Here is a 24897-nt window from a genome sequence, read left to right on the forward strand (position 1 = left end):
CCGCGGGGCGGCGCTGGCAGCACGCCGCCATTTTGAGACGCGGGAAGCCGAGGGGGAGGAGAGCCGAGCCCCGCGGAGGTAGGAGCGGGCCGGGAGCGGTGCGGTGTGGGGCTGGGCTGGGCTGGGCTGGGCTGGGCTCGGCTCGGCTCGGCTGATCTCCTTGCCCTCGGAGCCCTGATCTCTCCTCAGGCACCGCAGCGGGCGGGCGATAGGCAGGAGCCTGGGAGCTGTCTTCTCTCACCGCGGCCTCTTCTCGGCCGGGCTGAGGCAGCGTCTCCCCGGGCTCCTTGGAGACCGCATGGCCGCTAAAGGAGAAGGAGGAAGCAGAAGGCAGACGGCGTCTCCGGCGGCGTGCGCTGCCGCGGGCCCGGCCCGGAGCTGGGGTGGGACGTGCCGGGGAACATCCCTGGCTGCCACCGGGCCGGTCGGGGCTCCGCTGCCTGAGGCTTGGGCGAGCGCGGCCCGGAGAGGAGCCGCGTGTTCTCGCTGGGTAGGGAGGATCACGGCGAGCAGCGATGGGCTGTTTGAGGAGGGATTTAGAAATGTCGCTGTCAGGACTTTAAAAAAAAAAAAAAAAGGCTATTTGCTGCAATAAACGTGGGTGGTGGGGAGAAATTTGGAGTTTGTATACTTCCTGGCGCACCATCCCCCGCTGTCTGCTGTGCTACCAGGCGTGGATTAGGTGGATACAGAGCAGTAATCCTATCCTATTTTTCAAAACAAGCCTCTGTGTATAAAGAAGTAAATCTCATTTTAGGCTACTGGCTTGATTAACAGAAAATGCAGTGAAATGGGACGCTCGGCGGTTACTACAAATCTGTTCCCTTGGATTCGAGCCATTGAGGGAATGTCAGGGCTGATGGCGGCAGGCATCTCCTAGGCGTGTCGTAGCGTACAGCTCTCCCTTCAGAGTCTGACGGTATCGATTGTCCTTCAGAAAACATAAAGCTGGCCTAGAGTTTGGGTTCAGGTTTAATGAAAAACAACAACAACAACAACAACAAAGTGTATTACCACATTACCATTATTTGTTTCTTTGATTAAAAAAAAGGAGATTATGTTTTCTGGGATGTTTCCTAACCCTTTCAGCATTGATCCCAAATTATCCACTAAAATTCATGCAGCAGGGTTGCCAGAGAAGATGCGGTCTCTGTTGCTTAGCCTGTAGACATGCTCCGGGTGCCACCTCTTCCATGCCTGAGGCCACATCTTGGGTCGACTGGATGGCAGGGACAAGCGTGAGTCTGTCCCGAGCCCCCCGGTGCCTGCTCCTTCCACGGAAAGGGGGAAGTGCAGAAATACCCTGCCCGATTTCCACCGTGTGCCAGGGGATGCAAAACTTCACAGAAATCAACCTGCAACTTTAGGAACAACCAAAACAACCTCCTTGGCATTTATTAGGTGGTGTAAACTGCTCGCTACTGTGAGAATTAAATCCTTATATCCTTAAAACAGTTTCACCACCTTTATAACTTATTTTTCGGTTTATAAAGAGAAATGTGTGTAATTACTGACAAAACCACTGACAGTAATACAGCAGTGTACTTGAGCATGTTTTAAAACAGAAGCTTAAGTCAGAGTGAAGCAGGTTTACTTTTTAACTGCACACTCCTCTGTTATGCTGAAGAGAGATCCTAGAACTTACAACTACTTTTATTTCATTTTTCACTGAAAGGTACAATTTATTTAAAAAATCACTTATTTGCACTTACTTAAATGATGGTTATTGATATGCACGGACTTATTGCAGATAGCTCTTACACAAATTAATCTGTTTACTGAAAATGCTAAAGTAAAAATATCACCAGTATTGTAAAACACAGTCACGATCTAAAAAAAAATCCTAAGTAAGAAAAAAAATTATTTATTTGTGGTTCACATAGACTTTATGACTGAAATGCCAGGTCGAATTGCTGATACGATTGTTGATAACTACTACAGTGGCCTGGAAAAACTAGTAGGTTGAAACTGTTGCCTGTGCTATTTCACTTTCCCTGAGGTGGCAACAGTCCCTAGTTGACTGAGATGGGCAGCTCTCGATTCCGTAACCGCTGTGGTCAGGTTGTTTGTTTCTAAGCTTTTGCTCCCAAGTTAGGCAAACCATTTTTCCATCAGATAATGGACAAATTAATGATGTGCTAATAAAGTTAGGATAAATTGCACATACTAATTTTGTAAAAGAATCCTTACATTTGCCCTTTTGTCTAAGGAGAAAACTATATTTGTATTTCATCATATAAACAGTAGTGACATAACACTTTTTTAAATGCCCTTTTATCTTAAATGGAGAAAACAAGGAAAATTTAGGCCTCAACACTTCTCTGCTGCTATTCTGCTTTTCTTTTTTTCTTGCTGCTAATTGGATTAAAAGCCATTTTGCTTACTATGGCATCCCGTGAGGAGATTACTGTCTGTGAAGATGAAGTAAGGTAAAAAATCAGAACTGTGGTATGAGCAGGTTTGGAAAGATATCCACAGTTCCAGTGGTCACTTATGACTGTATCTAAACTTTTTATATTACTTAAATTAAAGGATATCTTACCAGATCTCCTCCTCTGTGGGTGTTTGTGTGTGCAGAGTTGCATTTCTGAATGATGTAGGTAATGTTTATGAGAAAGATGATAGACAAATTTGTTAAAACAGATAATAGCTGAACTGGACATCCTGACTATTTTTCAAGTTTAAAAGGCTAATACACTTTCTCAGAGAACAATCAAAATGCTGTATTTTAATGCCTGGCAAGAAACCACAGAAATGTCCAGGAGCATCTGAATTCTGAGTATAATTTTGTAACCATACTGTCATCTGAAATGGAAGTTTTAGAGGTTAGACAGATATATATGTCTTTGTTGGTGTTTGTCAAAGTGAGTCTGTTCCACTGTCTGTTTATATTTTGTGATATTTTGTCATATTTAAATGTTTGAAAAACATGAAAATATAAGCAGTTCTCTAAGTTTATTCTTTCAAGTTTCATTTTTCACTTGTAAAAAGCGATTTGCCCTGAAGCAGTAAAGCTTTGAACTGTAGACATCAGTAATTAAACTCTTTCAACAACAATTAATTTACTTTGTTGGTGTTTCCATAGGTCTCGGTACAGCCACTTAGAGAAGATGACAGATCTGGTGGCTGTTTGGGAAGTAGCTTTAAGTGATGGTGTTCATAAGATTGAATTTGAACATGGGACCACTTCAGGAAAACGTGTTGTCTATGTTGATGGAAAGGTGAAATTGCTATGTGCTCAAAATTCACTGTGATACAGGTTATATAAGTGCACTTCCATTCAACAAGCATCAGAACACACAAAAGACTAATAAATGCAAGTGAGGTATATTCAGTTGATTAACTTTACCTAATTTAATGAACTCCATGATTCTTTTTTTTTCAGTTAAGTGAGTATTCATGAGTATTCAGTAAGTGCTTTGCTGTCCCTGGGCAGAGGCACTCTAGACATGCAAAATGTCATGTATTCATTCAATGTGAAATAATAGTTAAGTATTGAGCTGTCTCCTGAGTTCTAGTTCAATTTTTTTAATACTAAAACATGTACTCTGGTTTATCAATTAATACCCATTGTCTTTGTTTTATTCTACAGGAAGAAATAAGAAAAGAATGGATGTTTAAACTAGTGGGTAAAGAAACGTTCACTGTTGGAGCATCCAAAACAAAAGCTACCATTAACATTGACGCAGTTGGTGGCTTTGCATATGAATATACTTTGGAGATCAATGGAAAGAGCCTCAAGAAGTATATGGAGAACAGGTCAAAAACAACCAATACTTGGGTACTGAGCTTGCGTGGTACGGACTATAGAGTTGTTCTAGGTAAGTAAACACTGAGTGACTTCATGTTGCTGCCTTTGAATAAACTTGTATGCATTTAATAACAAGTAATTAAGAGAAAGCACACTTCAGTGGCTAGCACTATTACAGTGTAAAATCCTGGGTGGTCTGGAAGTTTGGAATTAGATGCCAGACACAATCTGAAAAGTAATGGTCTTGTTACACGTGTGTGAGCCTGCCGTCAGTGTTCTGTTCTACAGGAGCATGGTCTAGATCTAAAAAAAAGAAGGTTGGAAGGAGTTATGGCTCCTGTATCCATAGAGTTGCCATAGCAAGGCAATTCCCCAGGGGAAGCGTGTTATAGAAGTGTTATCTGCGATGTGATCAAACCTGCTGTGTGTATAAGTTTGTTAACCAGGCTTTCCTTCCAAAAATCGTAAGCCAAAGTCAAAGAGTCTTTAACTGAAGAAGTGCGACAATGTTATTCTACATTTCTGATAGATGAATCAGCATCCTTTTTTCTGCATCACTTCTTAACTACAAATTTCATCTAAAACCTTCAGATTACTTTTTTCACTTTCTTAATAGCAAGGCAATACATTTCTTCTCCTCTGTCCCTGCTTTCCCAAAGATGTTACAAGCAGATGGGAGGAAGGGATTCCCTGAGGAATTTGTCCATGGCATCTAGTGGGAAAACTTCCACTTAGGTATTGCTGTATGGTTAGACCTGAAGACAAGAGATCTTGGGCTATGATTTCTTAAGCCTCAGGACAGAATGAACTGCCCTAAGATGAAGGGGAGCAGGGAAGAAAAAGAATTGTAATGCCAGAAACAGATAGTCTCCTCACAGAGTCTAAACCTCTCTATACTTGCTTAAAAGGCAAGCAGTGTTTGGCTCTCTACTGATGTCCTGTGGATGACAGTGTCAGTAATGTGAATTCTAGAGCAAAGTAATTTAAGGAGGATGGGCTGGGAGAAGTAAAAGAATATTCTGTTTCAAATGAAAAAAAAAAAAAACAAAAACTAAGATTGATACTTAAAGTGATACTTGGGTTTTCAAGGAGATTTTAAGAATACAGTTTGAGGGATGTTAAATAATGCTGCTTTTGCATTAACTGATATTGAAAAAAATGTAAGAGCTTCCTTGAATAAACAGCACTCAAATAATTGTCAGAAATGACTTCATTTTTCTGTCTTCAAATTTTTAAGAATGTCAGAATATCTCTGACGATATTCAGAACAACCCAGTGTAAATAGCCAGGGCTAGGGAGGCGTGAAAATATATGTATGTTCATAGCAAAAGTTGTTTGCCCATTGATGACAGAGCCTCCCTTCTCTCCAATACGAGAACAAGCCCTGTAGCCCAGGTACTGTGGCTAATTAGGAAGTTCTTTTGGGAATTTAAAGTAAAATTCAACAGCAAAATATTCCTAGATCTTCTTGTCTGTAGGGGGAAAAATATATTGTTCTTTCTACTCTTTGTTTTCTTTTTCCTTCACAGAAAAGGACACTATGGATGTGTGGTGTAATGGTCAAAAAATGGAGACAGCGGTACGTGATCATTTCCAAAGGCTTTTCACAGGCTATGGCTAGATAACCAAAGCTTAGCAAAATAACCCACAGAGGGGCACTTTACCTCACTTTCCCGCAGAGTATGAGCATATGCCTAGACGGTCAGTATGCTGTTAGTCTGTTCCGAATTTCCTTCACTGTATTTTATAACTGACAGTATTTCAGTTAGAATGCCAAGCATCTATCTATTTAGGGATAAACAATGCTTTTTTTTACATTCTTTAGACAAGCAGAATCTATCTTCTGGGTCAGTTGTCCAGGGTTTTTAGAGAGAAAACTTTCAGGGGAGTGGGAGGGACTTAGTTTGATGCAGAGTGTAAAGCCACCTCATCCAAACCTGCTCATGTTAGTGGTGACTGAAAGTGGAACACCCGTAGTCTGTTATGACTCACGATTTTTTTCCATCTGGAGATGCTCCCTAACACTTAGGGCTTAAGAGTCTCATTGGAACAAATAAGATTTTTTGTCTTTCTGTCACATCTGCATTAATTTTTAGAGCAGGCTGACAGCTAGAAGGCTTAATCTATTTGGTGTCTTTTTATATTATGATGGCTTTCAATATGCATACTACGTAGGCTTCCCCATCCTTGAAGGATGTGCTTTCTCACTAGAGAGTTGTCACTGTGATTACTACTGCCACAAGTAAGCCCCTGGATGAGTACAAATTGTAAAATCAACAGTTTTGCTATACTTGAGAACAGGATGAAAAGACTCACCAAAGGTTTCTTCGGTAGTCAGTGGAAGAAACATTTTCTCTTAGTGAATCAGAACTTCTGCTCTTGATGATTCTCAGCCTTTTCTGTAATGTAATAAATGCACTAGGAGATATTCTTGCAAGTTACGAGTACAGGTTTAGTTCTCAAACTGTGGTTGCATTAGAGCAGCACACAGATTTTTCTGCTCTCCCAAAGATGATGGCAAAAACACAGCCATGCATGGCAAAATACATAAGAGGAAATTACATAACTGCAGCAGGAGCTGTGTATCCGAAATACACAGCTGTTATACTCAGTTCAGGGATCTCTGTGTCCTGCTGCAGGAGGCACCACTAAATCCTTCACATTTTACTGCCACTTCAGCATAGGTTTGTGTGGTACGGCTGTACTGCAGAGCTTGGAAGGAAACTGTCTTTTCTATTTTTGTTTCACTGACATGGATCAATGATATTAATTCACAGACTCTAACTTTACCATTTCTGATTATGTGAAATTTTGATTGTCATCTAATACCCACAAATCTTTAACCAGATGCCTTGACAAAGCCCTGGCTGAGATTCTGCAGCTTTGTTAAACGCTTGCACTGTATTTGTCCCAGGTACCTACAGCCGCTCTAACTACGGGAACTACAGGGGATCTTGACTTTGAAAACAGTCTGATGCACTCAGGATTTTATCTTAGTAAAATAGCACTTGTCTGGTTTTATTCTTGTCTCCTTTCTTCCAGGGTGAATTTGTAGACGATGGGACTGAAACTCACTTCAGTGTTGGTGATCACAGCTGTTGCATTAAGGCTGTCAGTAGTGGAAAAAGAAAGGAAGGAATTATTCATACCCTTATTGTGGATGACAGAGAAATCCCAGAGGCTGTGGAGTAGCCTCTAGTTAACTGACTGTTGTAGGACTAAGACCAGGGACTTTCAATTACTGTGGTAATTATTTTAATACGTACTACTTGGTACATCTAGTTGTGCTGGATTTATTTTCTAGTTTCTGTATATGAAATTATTCTTTTTGAGGACCAGATTAAAAAAAAGATATATATATAGCTTCTTACATTACCAGTTTTTAAAAAAACTATATATATAGAAGATATATTATATCGCTAAGTGCAGAGAGCACAGGTGAACTTAAGTAGAAATTATATCCTAGGAAAAAAAAATCTCACTATAATAAAATGCAAGACAAATACTCAGTAAGACTGAATCCTTATAAATCGTGGGTGGTATGTGGAGGGAAGAGGGAGCATGTGCTGGGCATTTGAATAAACTGTTAACATTTTCTCAGTAAATATTTTTTCTGTTAAACTGACTACCCGGTCTTTCAGATGCGGTTAAGAAGAGTTACAAAGTTAATAAAATGGTTATTAATGAAACACATTGTTACCAGTATTTGTGTAACAGTGTTACGCAAAATAATACTGTGCTATGAAAACTGGTTTTTATTTCAAGTAGGAGAAAAGATGTTACATTGTGCCAAAAAAAATTCCTTCTGTTTTTCTGAAAACTGATGCTTGTTAGAAATTTGTTGCAGTAGTTCAGAAACACTGTAATGAGTTTTTTTCAAAAAAGAAAACAGGAAAAAAAAATCCTGCCATGAAACTCCTTTAAAAAATGAAACCTCTTGAAGCCAGCTGAAATAAGAGCTTATTGTTTTTCAGTTCTATCTAACAAATCTTAAATCTACAGCTGTGTGTTTTCCTGGCAGTACTGCGTGAATCAATAAACATGAGGAAAAATGGGACAGAAATAAAGGAGAAGAATTGGTTGCTTAAATGGAAAAGTTAGAATAGGAATAGACTAATTCTGTTTTCAAACTTCCAGCATACTATCTAAAAGCAACCTTGGGATTTCTGCAAGATCAAGACTCACATACATTAGATGGTTCTTACAAGTTCACAGGAGGCTTTACCCAGTTAACGTTACCCTAGAGCATACCAGGCTCTCCCACTACAAAAGGTACCCTTTTGCAACAATGTAGACATAGCGACTCTTAAAAATAATTTTTAAAATTCCTAAAAGTATGAATATATTAATTTAAAAGTTTGGTTTGCAATGGTTTGAAAAAATTTTCCATTTGCAACCTCATTTAGAGCTCAGAATTAGACTTTTATAACTTAATTTCTTTTGGACTTGTAAGTGGTTCCTAGCACTAGAACTACTGTCTTGGGAGTTGCAGGTGCAGTACAAATGTGCTGGGAGTTCATTAACAAATTATTTTTAAAAGTTTTATTAAACACTACTTTAATCTATGTTTTGGGATTCAGACTGCTCTCCCTTAGCACAACGCTTCACATATAGATGAAATGCTTCTCATATGACAATGTTGTTGGTTTCTAATAGTTTTATGTGAGCCTTTCTTCTCCCCAGATAATTACAGTTTTAACCATAGGTGACTCTTCAATCTAGAAGCAGACAAGATGTTGACAGGTGAGCCTTTATTTCTGTATTACAGCACTGTTACAAGCAGTTCAGGTCTTTAGTTGAGTCCATAAATGGTGGTTTTAAATGCTTCAGATTGGACAAATCCGGTAGCAGCTTTTAGTTGAGGGCAATACATTTGTTTTAAACCCTGCTAACATTAGATGTAGTTTCAGGCTTTAGTACAGAAAGTTTAAAAGTACCCGAGAGCTGGACTGAACCCCACCGTATAATAGCTCTTAGACTTTCCCATTTACCGGTTTCAGGTCACTACAGAAGCAATGTGGGGATATCTAGCTACAAGGTTGACACTATCATCTTTAAAAGATGTTGGTAAAGGTAGATGAATTAAAGAGCAATTTCAAGCTGTATCTTGAACCAGTTTGTAGCCTTTCAAAGAGACTGAACACCACTGAGAATCTGAAGCTCAAATTCAGTCTAAATCACATTCTTAAGACTATATGAATAAATAACAGGTTAGCTGATAGTGTCATTCATACTTTTAATTTTGAATACATGTATCCACAATCCTTGAAATGTCTTAACTAATAAAAACAATAACAGCAACTACTGTTAGAAATCACTATATGTATGCAGTAGCAGGTCCCTAAGTGGGAAACAGCTTTTACCTGATACGTTCACCTAGTTAAGTAAAAAGAAGATTTAAAAATCAAAGGCATAACAATGATTTCTTGGATTTCACTAACATATGCAGTATCTCAGATTAAGAAAATGTAATGGAAGAATGGCAGTCTAGGCAAACATCAAGTGTATAGTCACAAGCTCTGAACACTTACAAGGCACGAACTAAATGACCAGATAAATGTTAAACAGTATTTTGTGATGCTTTCCCCTCTGTTTCCATTCATACATAATTTTGTTCTAATCTCCTGAAGGTATTGACTTACTTTTTTGGTTCATGGATATGTCAGAGCACTTTGCATGAGGTGCTTTGATCACAGCACGTTACTAGGTAGAGCATCCTCTTAAAATCTAAGTACCAGACTTTGTTCTGAGGGGGTCTTCACAATAGCTACAGTTCTGATTAATTCTTACTCAGGATGGTGCCGATTTCCTCAGACGGCCATATACCTCTCCCTCACTTGGGAACAAGTAAACAAATATTGTGGAAGGGCCGCAACACTGTTGCAAATGACAAAGGTGTCAGGATTGTTTACATCATCTACTAAGCTGTCATATACCTTAATGGCATCTCCCTCCACTGCCGGTGGCATAATATAAGACGGCTTGCCTTTAGTGCATAAGCCTGTTAACACATCAGCCTCAAACACGTACATTTTAGAGTCTGTGTCCCATGTATCTTTACCCTTGATTAGGCTTTTTGGGTTCTTGTTAAAGTAGATGCCAGCTCCATACTTTTGTTCTGGAAAAAGAAAGAAAAATTTTCAGAAGACAACAACAACAACAAAAAAAAGCTTTTAACAATCGGTTCTTTTGAGATGGTAGTACTAAGAGACTGCTTCATGATTCAGTATTACATTTTAGGTTACTGCTCAACGTGTACCATCCTTTTGGAAGTAAATTTGCATTAAGTGGCTGTGATGCTGGCACTGACCTCCCATTGAAATCATGAGCAATGACAGCCAATGGTCTTTCTGATTTAACTGCCATTCCAGCAGTAACCGTTTGGATTTAACTGTTAATCCCGTGATAGAAACATCAAGGTATAATGTATTTATATAAACACTTCTGTCATCATATAATGGGGACTCCCATAAGCACCAGAGAAGGTAAGATTTCAATAACGCAAGCTACAAAAAAAGCTGTGGGATTTATAAGGAGAATGCTGCATAGACATGCTATTACAGTATCACGTGGAAAAGTGTAAAGAAATTAAATTAGAGCATAATCCTATTTATTACTTTGAAAGTGTGAAAATGTGCCATGTACACCGCATAGACAAGGAAAGGCAAATCGCCACTTTTTGAACAGTTTATTGCCTGAAATCCCAATTGTACATTTGACAAGCAAAATATCACACCCTTCACCTACTGCAGGAGGATGCTTATAATTTCAATTTCTAAGAACATCTATCTACTACAGTATTTCATAAGCACCACGGCTTTCTTCCTAAGTGTACTCTAGCTTGAGTGGCAGTCTGCTCAGTCAGCTTCTCTGCTGTCTCTGACCGCACCTGATTTGAGCAGGGCGTTAGGCTAGATGACCTTCCAGCCTCAATTATTCTGTGATTCCTTTGAATAGGCTTTAAAACATCAATCTGCTGAATGCATGTTTGCAGCAAGTAGATAAGGATGTTGACTTTCTTTAAAGAGTGATGCAACAAAATAAAACTTGGATATGGTATTTTGTGTATATTAACAATTCTGTCAGCAGTGTCCGGGCTAGGCTAGAATTCAGGCTTATCCTCCCAGAGCCTTACTGACTTTACAGTATCAGGAAGGAAAACCAGAAAATCCTACTGTAGATAAAAAAGTAAGCTCACATGACTCCAAATGCAGGTAAGAAACAGTTCTTGTTTAGGAATGTCTTTTTTTTTTTTTTTTCTCTCTGATTTTAATCCATCTTTAGTAGTCAGTCACAGTTCATTTTGATTAAAGATGCCAAAGCAAGTTATTACCTCTTGGTGGAGAATACATCCTGTGAAATCCAGTTTGGCACACTGAGCTACAGAACTGAGCAGGAACATGCTGGTACAACTTGTGGGTTGTTTTGGAGGTACCTTGTTTTTCTTCTATTTTTTTTTTCATTTGTTGGAATGCAGCAGATAAGAGAGGATTATGTATCTTTTCAATCTGTAATGTAAATAATAGTGTAGTATAAGCAAGCAGAGACCAATATCCATGAAATTCATGAGTGCTCTGGCCTATAGATAAGAGGGCCTTTACATTAGAATTTAACCACACTTTTTGAGTGATTGTTTACATTATGTTTACTCCTAATAAGGTATTTTAATGACTACATCTATTTTAAGGATTAGACGGATTTGATCTTAGTTTTTAAGAGCAGTATCTTGAAATAGTTAATCTGAGTTTTTTAAACTTGTTAGGCCAAATATATCCATTGAGATTTAGTTTTTCCATGAATACCCTCTTTACCTTGAGAACACGAAGCCCAGCTTTTTCAAACTGTTTTTGTCTGTCTTTAAACTCCTGAAGGTGTGATTCCACTGGTGAAATCTGTACAGACTTAGTAGTTCTGTTTGTCTTGTGAAGGTGTCCTTCTGAAAACTGACCTGCTTCTGGTTGGCCTGGATACAAATAAGGGAGTAGAATTTTCATATATCATAATACCTGAAGCAAAAGCAAGGAGGAGGACTCCAGTACTTGAGTCTGGTAGTTTAGCTAAGAACAAAGAATGTTAAACATTCTCCAAAATAATGCCAGAAGCTAATATGGAGAGAGGGAGAGATATATATATATTAATTTACTCATTTTTTACATTTATTAAAGAAACCAGAGAAAGAGAGAGAATCACAGAAAAGCAATTTATCTTCACTATTACATCTCTCTAGAGCCCAGCTTTCATATATAATGGTATCTAGGTTGAATGACTATACAAACATGAGGAAAAATGGATCACTCAGTAGCTTTCTGTAACGCCACTAGTTCTATCAACTGTTAATGAAAGTGAAGGGCTCTGTAGAACAAGTGCATTGGTGGGTCCAGCAACAGTGGTCCAGCTGTAGCTGGCAAAAGAGCTCAGCAAAGGTATGTGTTAATTAAGTGCAAATTTTCTAAGTCTCCAGTGGCCAGGCTTTAAAGTTAAGCTGTCCTGGAGAAAGCCAGCATTACATCTGGCCGTACAACAACGGCCAGCTCCTCTATAAACTGTGCCGTACTGGGAATACTGCCGAGTGAGTAACCAAAGCTAACAAATGGTTTTTCAGGGGGTCATATGATAAAAGCACAGTGATATCAGTAATTAAGGCAATGCTCAGTATGTGTGTGAACTGAATACACATCTGTTCACTCTCAGCAATACACCGGTGTATGTTGCTTCATATTTGATCTTATTTAGGCATTTACTTACTTAGTTAGTCACTTATTTACTTTACATACCTATTAAGTACAGCAGTTCCTCTTGTTTGGCTGTAGTCTTCTCTTGCATACAGAGCAGTAATTTTTCAGTTGTGAGCACTGCATCAATCACAGCATCAGGGGGGCCCTGAAATTCCAGTCTTGCTTGTCCACCTCTCACTTTTTCTGATACAGATACACTGGAATACTGCTCCCGAGATAGTTCTGCAAACTCTTTTTTACCAAGGCTAAAAATGTAGTTGTTTTCAATAACAGCACGGTGACTTTCTTGAATTTGTACCATGCTTTGGATCCATGATTTTGCTGCTTCCAATGCTGTACATATCTTCCCTTTAAGTTCAATAGCTGGTTCATTATTTGCAGTCTCTCTTATGTTTTGACTGCCTGACTCTGTACCTGGAAGAAAGTGACTTTTTTTTTAATACAAGTGCATTGGAAGAGTGAAGAGCTTTCAAGTGCTGTCACAAATTCCTATACGTAATCCAAGATGTACAGTGCAAGAAACACACCACTCTTCTGGTATGCTCAAAAAAGAAGATACTAGATACCAAGAGGTAAGGTTTCCAGGAAAAAAAAAAACAACCACACATACAGAATTTCTTTGTTTTCCACTAAATCATTTCTAACAAATTAGGCAGTGACAATGATTTTTATGTTTGAAAATCTTAAAGGGAGTACCCAGTTCCATTCCTACTAAGCTAAAAATGCAAAGCGCTCACACATTTTTGCCTCTCCTTTTCCCCAAGACACATATGCACATACTAAAGTTGTTTTTAAAGGAATGTGATTTCAGATTCTCAACTCTGGAGTGCTCATTCATTTGAAATACCCCTTCTAGTCATTACTTACCCAAATGACCGCTTGTGTTGTAATACTGTTTTTTTTCCAGTTTGTGTGCTGCCAAATAACATTTTCTCTGGAAAACCTTGAAGAGAAGAGTTTAGGAGCAGTTTGCAATCTCTGTTGTCAAATATGTGTTTTGTTTATTCAAAACTGTTAGATAAGCATTTTACAGTCGTACTTACCCCCCACCCAAAATTCTGAAATTGTTAACAGCTGACATTTGTCATCTTTTCCCAAAATGTTATTCCTGACAATATCAAATGCATTCCTGTTCTTCTATGTCTCCTAAGGTAAGACACCTTACACACTGAGTGGCACCTTTACTAACTCCTTGTGATTGTGGCACATAGCTGTCATACAGCTTCCTTTAGAGTTTATGGATCTGATCTGAGAATCATGGAATGGTTTGGGTTGGAAAGGACCTTAAAGATCACCTAGTTCCAACCCACCTCCACCTAGTTCTTGCACCTGTTGAAAGAATGGATGGTTGAAGTGAAATGGGAACAAAAGCAAACTCTGTACTTTTATAATAGATGGCTATCTAAAATATTTGTGTATTAATCACATCGGCCAAATATTCAAAAAGTGGAAAATGGTGCACTGCACTGCAGTTGAAATTATCCAGTGTCAGTTTGCAACCCTTCTATCATATTATGTCATATAATAGGATGTTGATAGTGTTTTGCCCTAGGAACTTCATACAAAAACAATTAATTAAAGACATTTCCTGAGGAGGAATAAGCTTATTCCCTAGTGAGTTAAGAGCAGACTCCTTTTTATAAATTCGCTGATAGTCATGGGAATTTCAGAGCTCTCTCCTCTTGCTATTAGACCACAGGGTGAATACTTCAGCTTTAGTGAAGAGAAAATAAAGTTTTGCAAATATCGATAATACCTGTTAATGAGACACATAAAGGGACCTGCCACTTAGAAATGTTGTAAGTAGAATGGAATTCAGATTGCCTTAATTTGTGGTCATGTATGGGAATATTTTTACCAGTTTTTTCCAGGTTTTCCTTATTGGTAGTTAACAACAAATTTGTTACCTGATAGGCATCATTGTCATCTGGGGACACGACAAACTGCACATCTATCTTCTTCTCAGGATGCATCCTGGCAAAATTTAAAACCGCTTCAATCATAATCTCTGCAAGTGTATCAACAGGCAGTATGTTTGACCAAATCTCATTTGCTGGAAAAGAAACTGTAGGAAACTGCTTGTTCCCGACACAGGACAGGCATCTTGTCACTGCAGCTTTTAATTCCTGCAGGAGAAACAAGTGGTTTAGTCCACACATCACTCAACATGGAAATAAATTAAAATCCAATCTAACTGATCGTCACCTCACACAGTAACACTCTGTGGCGGTATGGTGGCCATACAACATGCAGTACAAACTGACAGGGCAGTTTATACCCTTTTGTTACTATGAGTTCCTTGTAAGACGAAGAATATCCAAGATGAGACCGAACTTCATCCTGAAGAGCTGAACCCGCTTTTTGCAGCAGTCCACTGGAAACTGGAGAGCAAGGCTTGCCATTCGCAAATATAGAACTAACAATAGCTGTAGTCTGGAAGAAAAGTGTGCAAAGTTTCAGTATACTTCGAGTTTACTATTTGCAAGCTTTGCTACTAGACAGCACACTCTTTCCAGGAAAAAAAAGTCTTTAAAAAAGCCTGACTGCAGCAGAACAGCTGTTTGAAAGGGCAGCACTTTTTTCAGAAGCCAACAGTGTGTAGAAGACGTGTTCAAGTCAGAGTGTATTCAACAGAATTATTACTGCAGCTATAGAAACGACCCATATGCACCTCATCAAATGCAATTCTGCAGCCAATTAATCAATAAGCAGAAGAGAACTGTGGCTATGTCTGTTAACCCAGCCCACACAGATGCTCCCCATGTTAAGGTAGCAAGTGCTTGTCACCAAACTAGCGGTGTCAGTGCACACAGGGCAACGGCAAAGCTATGGTTGCTTCCAGTTCCCAGTTGAAACAGCAGATTCCCATAGTAGGTCTTCTGTATTCAAATCAAATATGTAAAATGCAAGAAAACTTGTTTACAGAATGCTGATAACAGCAGTAATTGTTCTGACTTTAATTGTTGAAGATTATCTAAAGATAGAAGACTTTAGAGCATCTTTTCCTCATAGACTTGAAGGCATATGGTATCTTTCAGTGCTGTAGAATTGGTTAATAAAATTGCCCACAATGACAGCTTTATGATCCTTTGCTCTCACGTCAAAAAAATGAACTTCCTATTCAATTAAGATACTTCTTCAAAATAAAAGTTAAGAATTTTTTAAAGATACAGTACTTGCTAAAAGCAAATGCCATTCCTGTGATGTAGCTTCCAGTGTAAGAGCTGTGTTGGATTAGTATGACTAAGCTCATATATTTTGCATCAGTTTTTCTACCTAAAAAGTTAAATGAATCAATTTAAATGATGCAGTGTTTAAAGGTAATGTGCACATCATCTGTATAATTTATTTTCAGCTGTTTCAGTGTTTACTGAATAACTCTGGTAGTGGCACCTATGAGAACATAAATTATAGGGAAAAAAGCAAGGCAAAAAATAAGAGTAGACTTCTAGGGAATGCATGATAAAATGTGAACTCCCATGATGTTATAATAAGAAGATGAACACTAACATAGGGATATATTATTATTTATCATCTAATCTTTAGATGCTTCCTATTATACCATATCAGCATGTACCCAAAAAAAGAAGTAAAAACATTCTAATGTTTAATATCCATTTAGGAAAAAAAAACCAACTCCTTCATGCTATAATGTATTTACCATTTGTAAATTCTCAACAGGCTGAGAAGTTAACTATTTTGTGGACCGATATATGTTCTGAACTCTGGGGCTCCAAATCCTGCAAAGACGTGGGGGCAACTCCACATTCAACATATTACAGGACAGACTTACCTTCTGCTCTTCAAGGAGTCCTCTTACGATGCGCAAGCGAATGCCTTCCTGGATGATGAAAGCTGAAGGCTGGCTTGGTGAAGCTGAAAGAGTTTCCGGAAGTGAATCGGAATCACCCAGAAACCTTTCACAGGCCTTCTTCATTTCTGCAACTGTAGGCTCATAAATGTTCACCAGGCGGATTTCCCTGAGACAGCTTGGTGGACTTGCCTCAACAAACTCCTTTATAGCCATTACAATCACTTGAGCACACAAACTGACCGGGAAGCCAAACAAACCTGAACTTACCGCTGGGATAGCCACAGACTTTATAGCATTTTCTGGAGCACTAACATAGCTCAGAACATTCAAAATAGCTTCCTCAAGTAGGTCACAACATCTATCCCGTTTCAAATTGGACCACTTTGGACCAACTGCATGAATAATTTTCTTACAAGGAAGCTTTCCTCCATTTGTCACTGCTATTTTGCCAGCTGTGAGTTTTCCATAATTTTCAATATAACGATTGCTTTGCTTTTGTATTTCTTGCCCTCCAGCATTCACAAGGTCTAAAGCAAGGCCTCCTCCGTGATCTAGAAATTCATTGGCTGCATTCACCAAAGCATCAGCCTTGTGCCTTGTGAGATCATCCTTACAAACACAAATATCAATTCCATGCTTTAGTTTTTTCCTGTATACTTCAACAGTGCATTCTGTACTTTTGAAGGTCAATGTACAAGCAAACTTTTTGTAAATGAGAGTACTTAGACGGTCCTCTCTTTTCTTAAGAACTTCATAGGCATCTTTATTGATGGGGATCATCAAGCTGTCCTCATCCATTACCATGCTTGGCCCTAGGATACAGAATAATATAAAGTGAAATCCAAGATACTACTGTCGAAACATTGCTTTTTATATAGAAGTGTGGTTTATAGCTCTCAATTTTATCCTACTGCCATTACTTACCAATACTTTTTTTTGGCATAGTCTGATCTCTATCCCCTTTTCATAGGCTTAGAAAGCCCAACTAAGAAAAGAAATTAAAGTCTTGGGTGTTGTTCATTATTCTCCTCAAATTAACCTCCCCATCTAATAGCTCCTTTCCCACCTTTCCTCAAGACCGTCTACTCTTTCCTTCCAACGCCTTATGAACCACAGCAGTGTGAGTTTCAGTAAAGTGAAAAGTTCAAGGACGTTCTGTCAGCTTAACATATTTGAACTCTGAGAAACAGTCAGTGGTGTCCATTGTTTCCCGTAAGCCTGTGAATACTTTCAGTTTCACCTTTTCAGTCAACAGCCAGCTCCCTTCCTGAACACAAGCAGACACGGGAGTGGCCAGCTGTTGATCAGTATCTTCAGAGAGACCACACACCCTTCTCTGAAGAAGTGTGTCTTCAAGATGATCTCCTTGTGACCCGGAAAATGCCAGACCTGGTAAAATATGCCCTGAGCCCCCAGACAGCTTGCTCAGAGTCCTCTCAGCAGAGGGATTTCCAGCATTTAGCCTGTAGGTCCCTTGGGCAAATACCTTTTCCTTAGAAGTGATTGATCGCTTCTCTTTCCCTCTTCTTCCTCCAAAGGGACTAAAAGATGACAACAACAATATCACTGAGCACGTGGCGATGAGGGTTTGCATTTGCCTTACTTGAGGGGGAAGCTTGGTTAAGATGTATCTCCTCCTGCTACTTCTTCTCTCTCTCTGTTCTGTTTATTCTCCCCACCTTTAGGCTGGCACAACCATTGTCAGGGACATAGTCTTAAATGAATTGGTGACATAATCCGAATTAAAAAAAAAAAAAAAAAAACAAAACAAACCGCACCACAAAACTTTGTTTGATTTAGAGCACCAACCTCAAAGTCTGATGCAGCAGCACAACTGAATCAGCTGAGAATAAATGGTAAGAAGGAAGAAAAAGGAGCAGACAAATATGAGAAGAACGTCTTTGAAACAGATGCTGTTAAAGGGCTTTGTTAACAGGCTGCAGTGCTACCGTGATGCTGATTTCTCCACTAAAACTCCAGTTGAGAAAGCAAATGTGAAAAGCCACACCATAATCAGAGCTTCGATATGCTTGTGAATGAAGAATGCCAGAGAGATCTTACCCTAAGTTTTGTCTTTAATTCTGTGGCTCTTCTTTGATCTGCACTTAAAGCCTGCAAGCAAGTTCCTTTGTAAGGAACGTATAAATTCAGGAGGGCTTTTTTTAAACCACTTTTGTTGGAGAACAAAAATAATGGTAAAGAGTGGAGCGGTTTTTATATTACCACTACGGCTATAGAGCCCTCTCCTGGCAAATGTCCGCAGTGCTATCTGCAGTAGTTCTGTTAGCGTAAGTCAATTTGTATTGGCTCAAACGTTCCTCCAGGGTACGCTACCTGCTTGTAAAGAGTCTAAAGTTTTGCACTTAGAAAGTATATACACTGATTCATCAAAACACTTCTGAGCTCTGAGTTTTAAAAGAGAAATGCAAGCAAATCCTGTTGAAGTAATTAATAACGTTGATTCATAACCCTGTGAAATTCATACATTTCAGGTTGCTTTTGGCTATCCCAAGTCAATGTTTCCAAGTTTGCTGTCTGTAGCTGTCCATTTCCAACTTAAATACAGGAACACACTTTGCAGATAGCTAAATGAGAGGCTTACCTAAACCGGTCTTCTTTTCCACGGTCTCTAGATTGCAACTCTATTGTAAAACAAAAAAAAAAAAAAGAAAACAAGAAAGAGAAATTACATTACTTCCTGACGGATTGCGTTCTTGCAGGAGCAGCAAAGAAAGCTGGCAGCACCACCTTTTCAAAAATTTGTGCCAAGTCTCCTAATATTAAAAATGCAATTCAGAGCTGAAATGACGGTGACCGGACCCCCGCGGGTGAAGTTACCCACAGTTTCCTCTAGCTCCAGAGGACCTGCGGGTGGCGAGAAACCGGGAAATTTTACCTCATCCCGAGAGCCAGGCCGGAGAATAGCCAAAAAAAAAAAAAAAGAAGGGTTTTTTTTTTGTTGGTTTTTTTTTCTCTCAGTGCCTAAAACGGTCGGCCGCGGGGCGTGTTAAGCCCCGGAGAGCCCGTCCCGGCCGGTGGCACAGGGGCACGTCCCTCCGCAGCTCCCCGGGCCCCCGAGGCAGCCGCTGCCCAGCCGAGGGCCGCCCCGCGGGGGGAGAGGCGCCAGCCCCGGCCCCTCGGGCCCTCTCCCGGCCCGCTCTCTTACCTGTAAGAGCCCCATTAACCGCCGGTGCGCGGCGCGGCCGTCTCCCCGTCAGCGTCGGGAGCTGGAGCGGGGTCCGGGGCGGGGAACGGCGGCCTCGGGCGGCGGAGCGGGAAGCGAAAGCGAAAGCGGGCAGCGGCGGCCATCATGGCGGCGTCGCCGCTGCTGGTGCGGCTCTGCCCCGCGCCCGACGCCGACGAGAAGGCGATGCTCAAGCTCCAGAGCTACTTCCAGTCGGGGAAGCGGTCGGGAGGCGGCGAGTGCGATGTGCAGGCGGGCCCCCAGCCCGGCACCTACTGGGTGGTCTTCCACCAGGAGCGAGGTACGGGGGAGAGGGGCTGGGGCGGGCGGTGCCGCCCGCTCCGGCCGCCGGCACTGAGGGGAGTGGGGGGGCTGTTCGCAGGCAGAGCCCGCAGCAGCGTGAGAGTGTGGGAAATGGCCACCGAGGGCACCATCTTGCCCCCCAGGGCAGGGCACGGGGCAGGCGAAGGGCAGGTGGTCTCTGGGGTCGCTGGTAGCCGTCAAGTTTTCAGGTACCTTTTTCTGCCTGTCTCCAAATTACTGCAGATAAGAAGAGCGTGGAATCCCGCATGGATCACGTCTTGGAAATTGGTGCCAGACGCCTGAAGATAGTCATCCAGCCGGAAGACGGGGACCTGAGCAAGACCCCATTAACGGAGCAGGCCTCCTCCAGCCATTCCCTCCCTTCCAGCTCTTCCCCACCTCCGCAGAGGTTTCACGAGGAACAGCAGGGAGCCGAAGGCTGTGAAGAAGTGGCAAGAGAAGTCCTTACCAAAAAGGTACATCAGGAAGAGCAGTGTCACGACCTGTCCCACTTGTAGTTCCATGAGCCCTTTGCGTTGCTTTATGTTGTGCTTCAATACTTCACACCAAGCACTTGTCATTTATGTTATGTGAGTCACTAAGATGGGGGCAGGGAGCAACTTTTGAGCACCGGACCCCAGGTCATCCATACGTGTTAGCAAGCAGCATGTTCTCCAGCGTGGCTTTGGCGCGTGCCAACCACTGCACCCCACAGCAGCACCCTGGCAGCTTTCAGGGCATAGTATACTCCAAGGACTGCTCCCAAAAGGTGGAAAAATTGCATGGGATTTCCATTGACCTCTAAGACTATTTCAGCATGTTTTGCACCTCCAAACAGCCCTAATTACTTCCATCCCTTACCTCAGTGTTAAAAAAATTTGCTCTGATGGGATGTAGCGCAACAAACGTTATTTCAGACACTTTGAACTGTAAGTTATGCAGAGAAGGAAAGATCACCTATGTTTCAGGGACATGGGGTAGGGCTAGGCTACATGTTATGTGATGTGGATGTGGCTCTACCAAGACACTGATGTCTCGCCCAGAGGGTTTACTCTGTTTTGCGTAGTAGCACAGATGTAGCTTTTGAGGTAGAGCATGTGCTAACATATTGGGGTTTTGACATCTGTAGCAGTATACTGCAAATTTCCCTATCCTTCGGTCTGTGCAAAGTAGAGATGTGAACATGTTTTGCTATTATATTTTAGAATCCAGTTTTTTGCCTTCATCCTGAGTTACTGAAGAGTGATTTTTGGGATGTTTTTAAAGAAAGATACTAGAGAAAACTAGAAAGTCTGATATAATTAAAGAAGGATGTAATATAACTTACATGTGCTCTTGAAACATATTTTGTCTCTGTCACCCAACACTAAGGGGACAGGCAAGTTCTTTTTGGGATCGTTGTCAGAACGGTGATGACACTAAGTTGTAGTTTCAATTAAAGCTTTATTTTTTTAACAGGATTTTATGATTAGCATAGCATAAAATTAATAATTAGAATAGCACGGGATTTCTACAAGCAGAATCAGTATAGTACAAATTTACAAGCGTAGCACAGAATTTTATAGCACAGCTTAGCTTATGGTTTATAATCACCTGGACCCTCTGTAGATTGGGTCAAGTCTTAATACTTGGCCTGTTGTATTGATATAACAATCATAATCTAGACTCGACAAACACATGAAAGAACACGAGTCATTCACTCAGCCCTCAGAGGAAGCAGCGGATGGTGGAGGTGTCCCTGGCCACTGGAGGATCACGTGTCTCACTGTCCAGCAGCAGTTGCGGTCCAAGTTCCCCACTTAGGACTTGTAACTGCTTGATTGTGTATACAGTGCTCTGTGCACTGTTACACCTCCCTGTTCTGGGATGGGGTCTCACCACCTGGTTGGCAGGGTGCCTGGGACCTTCAAGGCCAGTAAGAAGGGGAGTAGTTGGCCTGGTGCCCAGGAACCTTGAGGCCGACAGGGAGGGGAAGAAGAAATCTGTTTGCTTTTCCTGCTTGGTGTGCAGGACCTTTAGGGCCTGATAATGAGGGGAAAAGGGACTGATATGTGACTGGCTTGATTTTGCCTTCTAACTGTCTTACCAGACGTCAGGAGCAGGGGGTACTGGTCTCAAACTAAGTAGCAAAGTTATTATCTTTGTTCCTGCGATGCTGATGACATTAACAAATTTCATTTTTGCTGCTAAGTCAGAAGCAGATTGCTTTACTTACGTGTGTAATGTCAGTATACATGACATAAAAGAAACACTGTGTGCAAATATGTCTATAGTAATCTGGCCTTACTGAGACGGACAGCACTCTTCTTTACGCAAAATATAGAAGCAGCAAGCAGAAAACCTTAGAAGAAACAAATACTGATATCTTCTTGTCTTCTCTTTAGATATTTCTTACAGTATCTGCAACTTTGGATACCAGTATGTTCACTGAACAGCAAAGGGAGAAAATTACCATTATATGTCCAAATTTAAAGAGAGAAAGAAATCCTGATATTGATGGCTCTGAGAAATTGACGGGAGATTTTACAGATATTGAAAAAGCTTATCACTACTTTAAGGATATCCTTGCTGGCAATGACCCAAACCATAATTTGTCATGTTCTGAAAGTAAAAATGGTTTGGAAGATGAAAATGGTCCGAATTCTGAAGAAATGAATGATCTTACAGTTCCGTCAGCTCTCCATGAATTTTTCAGTCATACCTGCAAAGCACAAATCAAACTACTACACGAACGTTTTGGAGTGTGTATAAGAAGTAAAGATAATTATGATGGAACTACATCATTATGCTTCACTTCCAATAAAAGTCCTGCATCAATACAACGAGCTAGTGATTTTTTTATCAGAATTTTTCAGAAAAGTGTAGAAGATCTGAAACAGGAAAAAATTCCCATAACAAACAGTTACACATTAAATGAGACAGTAATGAAATTAAATGCTAGGTTTAGTAATCTTCTTGCCAAAGAGGAAGAGAATCAATTGGTACTCCGTGGTCCAACAAGTGAGATTTTAGCTGCCAAAAAATTTCTAGCAGAGGAAGGTGAGAACAGCCAAGCTGAAAAGAATGTGAAGATATCATCTAAACTGTACAGCTGCAGGAATGGAATTGAAGTTGATGCTTCTGAATTTAAATTGTTGGAAACAATATTAAACAAAGAAATTGAAGACATTAAAGACAAATTTGATGTGGTAATGGAAAAGGAAGACAGTTCATATGGCCAGAAGGTGCACATCATATTTAGACCTAGGATCAAAACTTCTGATCTGTCTTCACATGCTGCTGAAAGTTTCATCAATACATTTCAGAGTGCTGCTACAATGTTAAGAGAAAAACTCATCAGCTTGAAGCTTTCAGACGATCAGAAAAAAACATTAAGTATGCTACTTAATGGAAAACAATTGGAAGATCTGCATGTAAAACTTAAGAAGGAGGAAGACAAATTAATCTTAAGTGGTTTACCAAAGCATCTTGATGCTGCTGAGAAGTGCATTATGGACCTTCTTAACATTGAGGACTCAACACAGACTAAAAATAGGACACCACTGTCCTCTGATCGCAGCTATCAAGAAGCTACAGGAGCATCTGAGAAGAAATACAATGGCAGGCAAAAGAATAATCTTTCTTCTGAAGGACAGTCTGAGGCAAAGACAGAAGAAGAAGGCAAAGATGTGTGTCCAATTTGCATGGACAGAATTAAGAATAAAGAAATACTGAGAAAGTGCAATCATGAGTTTTGCAAAAGTTGCATCGACGAGGCCATGACTTACAAGCAAGCTTGTCCTGTTTGTAATACCATCTATGGGCTCGTGGAAGGAGACCAACCAGAGGGAACCATGTCAAACAGAACGATATCTTTATGTCTCCCTGGCTATCCCAAGTGTGGTACTATTGAGATTACGTATAGTATGCAGGGTGGTATTCAAACTGTAAGTATATTTAAAGATTCATAGAAGATATTTTTCCCACAACAAAACCAACATTTGATATAAAATTAACTATTTTTTTCATTTTCATGCATGTCCAGAAGAGATATTTCTTTGTTCTGTACAAATCTGCAAGTATTTAATTCGGTATTTTTGGGTGCGATTAATATAGTAGGAATTAAATAGTCAGATGGTAGCCCTCCACTTCCTATGCACCAGGGAAGAGCTACCTGTCTTTAATTTGTACACTGGGAATAACTGAACTGGACTCTATAGAATGATATAATGTTAACAAAATTTTGCAAGTGTAATGAGGATTCTCTGAGACATCCTCTCAGCTGCTGACACCAATGGACAAAAATGAATAGCGGGCTGGCTGGTAAGCTTTCCAGATGAGAAGTCAGCTCATGTTACGTGCTTAGAGTCATGACTAGGACTGACAATGGGGTGAATGAAAAAGTTGGGGAAGGGGTGATGTGTATTTGAGAGAGCAAAGAGGAAAAAACAAGTTTGAAAATAAGAATGGATGCATGAGTGATGACCAGAAAATGTGGATGAAACTTACATTAAAAAGAATTTATCTAATGAGGAAAAAAGTCCTCAAAATCAGTCATCAGTCATGCTATGTCCTTCTGAATCAAAGACAGGATAAAAAATATGGCGAAAGCTGGGATGTGTGATTTTCACACTTTCAAAGCATTTATGATATACAATGTGATTTTGTTTTGTTTCTCTACAAAACAGAGCAACCATCCAAACCCAGGGAAACCTTATAGTGCAACTTATCGAACAGCATATTTACCTAACAATAAAGAAGGGCAAGAAATTCTGCAGCTCCTCAAAAGAGCCTTTAAGCAAAAATTGATTTTCACAGTGGGGCACTCACGTACCACCGGTGCACACGATGTTATCACATGGAATGATATTCACCACAAAACTTCCATCACTGGAGGACCTACCAAGTAAGTAGTCTTCTCTTCTCATAATTTTATTGCTACTCAAATGTGGCAGGGAGGCTACACTGAATATTTTCCACATTAGAGCTTTCAGGTTTTGTCACTTAGTGAAGTAATTGTGGAATGCTCTACGGATCCAGACTTAAATTACTTTCTCCAATTTGGGCAGTTGGAACAACTTAGATGACCTTAGTCTTCTGTTGCCCCTCCGGCCACTCATTTGCCAGTGAG

General features: G+C 40.3%; 3 protein-coding genes across 4 annotated transcripts in view; 2 read left to right on the forward strand and 1 right to left on the reverse strand.

Annotated features, from left to right (window-relative positions):
- Positions 1-28: 28 nt before the first annotated feature.
- On the forward strand, positions 29-9068 carry FAIM (Fas apoptotic inhibitory molecule). Of its 2 annotated transcripts, none has more exons than XM_086751313.1 (5): positions 29-78; positions 3086-3221; positions 3593-3821; positions 5281-5330; positions 6794-9068. In XM_086751313.1, the coding sequence occupies exons 2-5, from the start codon at positions 3111-3113 to the stop codon at positions 6941-6943; spliced, it is 540 nt and encodes a 179-aa protein (XP_086607439.1). In that variant the 5' UTR covers positions 29-78; positions 3086-3110; the 3' UTR covers positions 6944-9068. The 2 variants fall into 2 exon arrangements, with proteins under 2 accessions (XP_086607439.1, XP_086607438.1); XM_086751312.1 differs by lacking the exon at positions 29-78 and adding an exon at positions 1016-2429.
- On the reverse strand, positions 8971-19559 carry PARP9 (poly(ADP-ribose) polymerase family member 9). Its single transcript, XM_086751310.1, has 10 exons — positions 19467-19559; positions 18903-18942; positions 16280-17112; positions 14692-14919; positions 14394-14612; positions 13354-13429; positions 12526-12900; positions 11563-11714; positions 11085-11259; positions 8971-9869 (listed from the first exon to the last, which is right to left on the reverse strand). Exons 1-10 carry the CDS (start codon positions 19479-19481, stop codon positions 9562-9564), a joined length of 2421 nt encoding a protein of 806 aa, XP_086607436.1. The 5' UTR covers positions 19482-19559; the 3' UTR covers positions 8971-9561.
- The window catches only part of DTX3L (deltex E3 ubiquitin ligase 3L), an 8480-nt gene continuing 3131 nt past the window's right edge, over positions 19549-24897 (forward strand). The window contains exons 1-4 of the mRNA XM_086751311.1: positions 19549-19785; positions 20031-20263; positions 22172-23713; positions 24455-24672. Coding sequence (XP_086607437.1) covers positions 19611-19785; positions 20031-20263; positions 22172-23713; positions 24455-24672 — 2168 coding nt within the window. The 5' untranslated portion in view covers positions 19549-19610. The remainder of the gene's footprint in view (positions 19786-20030; positions 20264-22171; positions 23714-24454; positions 24673-24897) is intronic.

Source organism: Chlamydotis macqueenii, chromosome 6 (assembly GCF_036417535.1).
Source record: "Chlamydotis macqueenii isolate bChlMac1 chromosome 6, bChlMac1.mat, whole genome shotgun sequence".
NCBI classification, from domain to species: domain Eukaryota; kingdom Metazoa; phylum Chordata; class Aves; order Otidiformes; family Otididae; genus Chlamydotis; species Chlamydotis macqueenii.

Excerpts from the sequence above, each read along its gene's own strand:
- FAIM (XM_086751312.1), top strand. The coding sequence starts at position 2,386 with ATGGCATCCCGTGAGGAGATTACTGTCTGTGAAGATGAAGTAAG. Across the intron at positions 3,822-5,280 it reads GGACTATAGAGTTGTTCTAG|AAAAGGACACTATGGATGTG; the intron begins GTAAGTAAACAC and ends TTTCCTTCACAG. Across the intron at positions 5,331-6,793 it reads GTCAAAAAATGGAGACAGCG|GGTGAATTTGTAGACGATGG; the intron begins GTACGTGATCAT and ends CCTTTCTTCCAG.
- PARP9 (XM_086751310.1), bottom strand. Across the intron at positions 12,901-13,353 it reads CAACACAAGCGGTCATTTGG|GTACAGAGTCAGGCAGTCAA; the intron begins GTAAGTAATGAC and ends ACTTTCTTCCAG. Across the intron at positions 9,870-11,084 it reads GATGTATTCTCCACCAAGAG|AACAAAAGTATGGAGCTGGC; the intron begins GTAATAACTTGC and ends TTCTTTTTCCAG.